This window comes from Equus quagga, chromosome 9 (assembly GCF_021613505.1).
Source record: "Equus quagga isolate Etosha38 chromosome 9, UCLA_HA_Equagga_1.0, whole genome shotgun sequence".
Classification (NCBI taxonomy): domain Eukaryota; kingdom Metazoa; phylum Chordata; class Mammalia; order Perissodactyla; family Equidae; genus Equus; species Equus quagga.
The window spans coordinates 44,717,065-44,723,064 of record NC_060275.1 but is presented as its reverse complement, the minus strand read 5'-3'; the positions used below and the strand labels follow the sequence as shown (position 1 = coordinate 44,723,064).

General features: G+C 37.8%; 1 protein-coding gene across 1 annotated transcript in view; it reads right to left on the bottom strand.

Annotated features, from left to right (window-relative positions):
• Window positions 1-407: 407 nt before the first annotated feature.
• The window catches only part of CDH2 (cadherin 2), a 215,007-nt gene continuing 209,414 nt past the window's right edge, over window positions 408-6,000 (bottom strand). Inside the window, exon 16 of the mRNA XM_046670849.1 lies at window positions 408-1,805. Coding sequence (XP_046526805.1) covers window positions 1,599-1,805 — 207 coding nt within the window. The 3' untranslated portion in view covers window positions 408-1,598. The remainder of the gene's footprint in view (window positions 1,806-6,000) is intronic.

Below are 6,000 nucleotides of genomic sequence, written 5' to 3'. Positions count from 1 at the left end.
TCCAGGGCCAGTCCTATAACTTTTTACTGAGGTTTCACTTAGGCTGGCGCTCTAATGAGAAAGACCAATTAGAATTAGCATAACCATAAGCTTGAGTATAAAGGGATGAAAACATAGGTGATATTAAAAATGACACAAAATTCACTGAAGTTAGGGATGTGACTGGTATACCACCATCAGTATAGGGTGTTTTCGTGTCACTTGACATTTTCCTTCTATGATGATAAGTTTCACAACGATCTCTCTGTCGCTCCCTGGACACGGTTGCCATGCTAAGGGTTTCAATGGTAAAGAGTACAAGAACAAATACATACTTTTGAACTGTTGTTCTCAACGGAACTCAAATACTTGGGATTTTTGCAACATTCACAGCAGCTCAAGTAGAAAAAAAAAGTTCAAACCAGTCACCAGATCCAAAATTAGCATTTTATTCAGAACGCTGGGGTCAGAGGTGTATCATTTATATTCTGTTACACAATACAGAGGCAAAGCTGTTGTCAGAAGTCTCTCCAGTTTAAAAGCTTTTTTTTTTCATTTTTTTTAAAAAACACACACTTAGTAGTGCCACCAGTGTCAGGCCACCCCTTTCTTTTCTTTTCTTTCCTTTTTTTTTTTTTTGGTACAAATTATGTAAAACATTTGTGCTAAGAACTTTTCTCCCTCCCCAAACAAAAAAGAAAATAAAAAATAAAAAAAAATTAAAAAATTAAAAATTGAGTATTCTAACTACAGCTCAACAATTGAATCAAATGTCACTTTGCTTTGTAAATACTTTATCCATAACGAAAGATATAAACATGCAAAAAACCTGAATCCATAGTCCAAATAATACATACACATGTTCTGAAGTTTCTGCACTTCTCCATAGACTATGCCAATAAAACATTATGTACACATACCATTTTTACAGTGAAGTGGAAAAAATACAGTAAATAAAAAAGTGTACATGGATTAAGACCAAAATGTGTCTAACATTCTATTTTATGAAAAAATTCAATTTTGCTACAAATTGGTGATATGAAAACTCCCTTTATTTGCAACCAGCTGCATAAGTTTTAAGATTTTAGTGAAAAAAAAAAATCTAAAGTCTAAAACTAGAAGTAATATACATTTTCCAATCTCATGGTCTCATCCCCCAAGATAATAAAATTGCTCCATGAGTTTTTGTCTGTTTGTTTAATTCCGTGTTTCAATAAAAGCAAATGCAATGTAACAAAAGCGTGTTTGAAGCATATCATGGTTTAACTTACTGCTCCCACCACAAAATATTTTGTCTTTTACTTATCGTTTCAGAAATCAGTACCATTAAAGCCTTAAACAGAAAACTAATTCCAATCTGAAAAAGGTACAAAAAGGCACATAAAATCCCAGTGCTTCTGTACTGTAAAATTCAAGTGTAACTGAGCTCAGTGTTTTTCCAAACAGTATTGGATCACTGATATTCCCTCTGAGCCCAAATTGGTTTGCAGCCTATGCCAAAGCCTCCAGCAAGCACTGTGCTAGTAGACTACAAAGTTAAAGCCTAGCTTCTGAATGCTTTTTGGGAATATCAGTTGAAATTGTTTGTACTTGTCCAAAAACCAAGTTCACCCTGAAGTTCAGTCGTCACCTCCACCATACATGTCGGCGAGTTTCTTGAAGCGCGGCCCCCAGTCGTTCAGGTAGTCATAGTCCTGCTCGCCACCACTACTCGAGGAATTAAGGGAGCTCAAGGACCCGGCGGTGGAGCCGCTGCCTTCATAGTCAAAGACTAAGAGGGAGTCATAGGGTGGAGCTGTGGGATCGTTGTCAGCAGCTTTAAGGCCCTACAATTTGGAAACACAGAGAAAGAATGAAGAGAGGGTTACAATTTGCAAATCCACAAGCAGATCCTAGTGGTTCCATGGGATCAAACACTTGTTTGTAAGTTTCCACTTGCAGACCACAACATTTTCAACCTACAGAAATTGGAGTTATCACCATATTTGAAAGTTAGACAAAAACTAATTTATGTCTTTCCTCTGCAAAGAAAGAATCCTAAGGAGTCTAGTTCAGTGAGGCCAAGGCATGCAGTGGGCAGGGGCTAAAGGGAGAGCGTGTTTGACAGGTGGCAGAAATGAATGGCCAACTGCTTGAAGCTGAGAAGGGAGGAGCTTAAGTGAAGTCTGCTAATGTATCTGTCCAGCAGTGCGCTGGGCAAGACCACTTTTGAGTGAGTAATTACTGGTGGGATAAGTTACATGAAATAATACAGAGGGCTATGAAATCATGCGATATGTGGAGGCTAATCTATCCAGGGTCAGAGTCAAAGGATATTGACAATCACAGGTCAACCAGGAATTACAGGCAAGGCCAAGAGAGGGACATACAAATAAGTGCCATATGGTCCTTGCTCTACAAGCTTACAATCTAGCATAATAGGCCTTACTGTAACATGAAATAAATGATAAAAGGTAACAAAACTATGAAGTCTATAAAAAAGTCATCAAGATGCTGAAAAAAAGTCAGACTAGCACAGAGAGCTAGGAGTTCAAGGAGGAAGTAGCATTGAATTGGACCTAACTTTGGAGGGATATCAAAGGAAAAATGAAGACAGGCCAGAGGTGATTAAAATTTAAGGTAAGTTACTCATTAAATCATTTAATTAATCATCTTAACAGAACACAAAATGTGAAATTAATTGATAAATTGTGATCAGATAATACTTTTTAAGAATAGAGTGACTTCTAGATCCCACAGGTGTTATAAAAGTCATAATCCAATATCTATACAGTTGTAGTTTTTACAGTTGTAAATTTGGGGGTGGCGGGCATCCTGGCAATCTAAAGTAACATGTGCATACATGGCTCTTAAAAAGAATTTAAAAAATAAGAACCAAAGAAATTATTGTCTATAAACTTAATTCAAGTCTTAAAGAGCAAAAAGGTGTTTTTTAATATATAATTCAAGTATGCAGCCAATTCATAATTATGCACTACAAAACATTTAAGGATTCCGTATTAGGTCCTTTTGGTGTTTTCTCTAATTTTTTTCCCAGTTCCAGTTTAGTATTCCAAGATATACCAACATTAGTCTCCAAACAATCATTCTCTTTTTCCACAACTCTGCTTTTTAAATGCTGGTGGGCTTATGGTGGGCTCACTTATCCAAGACATCATAGACTGTCCCATTTTAGATCAATCCTTCTGATCCACATGTATTTTATGAGTACAGATATGTGAGTTTTTTTTTTTATCAGTATGTGTTCACCTATCCATTCTTTCATGTTTACAGAGGAGCAAGAGGGAAAAAGAGCATGAAAATTAAGGTAAGAGTCGGTATGTGTAGTGGTTACGAGATCAGACTCTGACACCTCAGCTCTACACAGTATTAGCTGTGGGACCTCAGCTATTCTATAAGCTTCGTTTCCTTATCTGCAACTGTAACAATAATAAGATCATTACAAAGACCGAATGGAATAAAGGACCCAAGGGCTCATCACAGGGTCTGGCCCATGTTAGAGCTCAATGAATGTTAGTTAAAAAAAAAAAAAAAAGAAACTTTTAAAGTTTAGAGAAAAATTTCATGCTTTGGAATTTGAAAAAAGAAAAATAAACGTGAAGATAATATTTTAACAACCAAAAGGGCAGCCGCTTGACTTTAATAAAAAACAAAAGAGAAACGTACACACTACCAGTTTTCCCATCCTCACATCTCTCTTACCAAGAATCCTAACCATTTAATTAAACACCACTTTTCCTCATGTCAGGTTATACTACTTACAATCCAGAAATGCTTACACAAAATAAAGCAAAGCCAGTCTTCAGCAAACTACTTCAATACACAAAACATAAATAATTTTAGATAGGATTTTCTGTTCCCCCCTTCCCCAGTAATTTTATTGAGATCATTATAGTTTATAACATTGCGTAATTTAGGGTGTACATTATTTGTTATAAGTTTCTGAATAGACTTCATCATGCTCACCACCAGTAGTCTAATTTTTGTCTGTCACCATACATATGTGCCCCTTTACCCCTTTCACCCAAGCCCAAACTCCTTTCTCTCCTCTGGTCACCACTTATCTGTTCTCTTTATCCTGTATTTGTTGATTTTCTTTATCACATTTATAGAATAAGCTACAGGGCAATTTTGTTGAGACTGAGAATCACAAACTACAATTTCTCAACATTCATAGTTCCTTTCTGTGGTAGATTGTGTTCCTGTCCTCAGTGACTCACTGTCCTTTCCCCGTCAGTGGATCACATGCCCATCCTACCACAAGTGCCTCCCTACAGACAGTTTCCTTCCCCAACCCATTGTCAGGCTTGGTTCTGTGACTGGCCTTGGCCGTGAAATGTAAGCAGCAGTGTAGATGAGACTCTTTAAGGGATCTATCTAATGCATTTCCACCAGCTCCCTCTCCACTCCCCGTCTCCCAGGAGAATGGCCTGCCCCAAATGGGAGTTTTCCTTCTGCCTGGATCCTGAAATACAGAAGAGATGTGGGTCAAGAACCAGGCCCCTGCCGGCCTACAGTTAACATATAACTTGAGCAAGAAGTAAACCTTTGTTGTTGTAAGCCAAGAAAACTTCGGAGTCACTGGTTCTGTAGCCTTCACTTAGCAAAAGCCAAAGAATGCATCTTCATTCATTTTGTTTGCATTTATTCATTCAATTCAAGACATATTTGTTGAGTATCTATATTGTAATGTATTCTGCTTAGTGTGGGGACACAGCTACGAATAAGCAAGATCCAATGCCTGCCCTCATGGAGTTTATATTCACAAGTCAGCATGTGGTCCTCTTTCCTTTTCCCTACAAAGTCTAGCAACTACAAATTTATGCAATAGGTGATTCCTTTAATTCAGCACTGTCTAACTTGGCTCCATACAAGAACTGGACCCAAGAAAGATCTGAAAGAAAATCAAGAAAAATCAAGGAAATTCCTGATAAGGAGAATGGGCCTCTGAAGACAAATATTGTTTTCATTATGGCCTTAAGTAGAACAGCTTTATTATACAGACAACAGAGACAATGGCCAAGGTCACTGTGTTCAGGTCATCTGCTTTATCACAATTCAAATTTAAAGTGGTAATCCACGCAGAGCCCTGCCCAATCCTTACAGTGTCAGCAACGAACTGGAAATACGGAAATTTAAAACTAAAATTAGTAGTAAAGAGTCAATGGTGGGCATCAAGTGTGTCTGGATTCAGTGGCGAGGAAAGTGATGGCTGTGTTTACTGTGACTTAGGAATAAAGGCTTGAAGCTGTCTGGTAGGACTTGAGACTCTTCATCGACTATCTAAGCCCCTAATTCAATTCCTTAAAATAAATATAACACTGGTGGCAATCTAGTTCTATTGAGAGTCTCAAGAAATACTCATTTCTTTTTAATTTTTTTAGCTCTTGCCTTGTCTTTCTGATCATCCTGGTACTTTTTGAATCTATGTTCTCTTCCTTTCTTTTTTAAAAAAGAGGTTAAGGCCATGAAATCCGTTAGAGATCACCGTGCTATGCTAGAGCAGTGCACACTGTCCTCAGGTTTCAACAATTACGAAAGGGCAAAACCCACTGAACTTTTCAAGAATTCTTAGGCAAGCCATCTTTCTAGGCTGAAGGTTAAGTACTTTATGTCCCTTCCACTTGGATAGCACTGATTTTTATCGAAGAATAAAATATGACTCTCTGGAAGAGGCACTATATAAATTCTGGGTACTATTTTGGTAATCCTAAAAAGATCACAGCCAAGTCCTGAGAAAGTGACAGTGACAGGCATGCAACCAGAGTGAGTGTAGAAATTCAGTGGGCCACAAAACCTCCTGGTCCTCCCCTAGGAGCTTCCTTTATTCTTAGGTGTGGACACCATTTCACATGATGCATAATGTACTGTTACCAAATTTACACACTAACTGCATGTGTTTCTCTTTCTTGACCTATGTTTGACTAAATCGAGATGAGTATGCGCTTGTTTCACATTTCCTGCAGAGGCAGATCTTGAACTCTGGATAAATCTGAACTATTTTCTATAGTTTGAGGCACC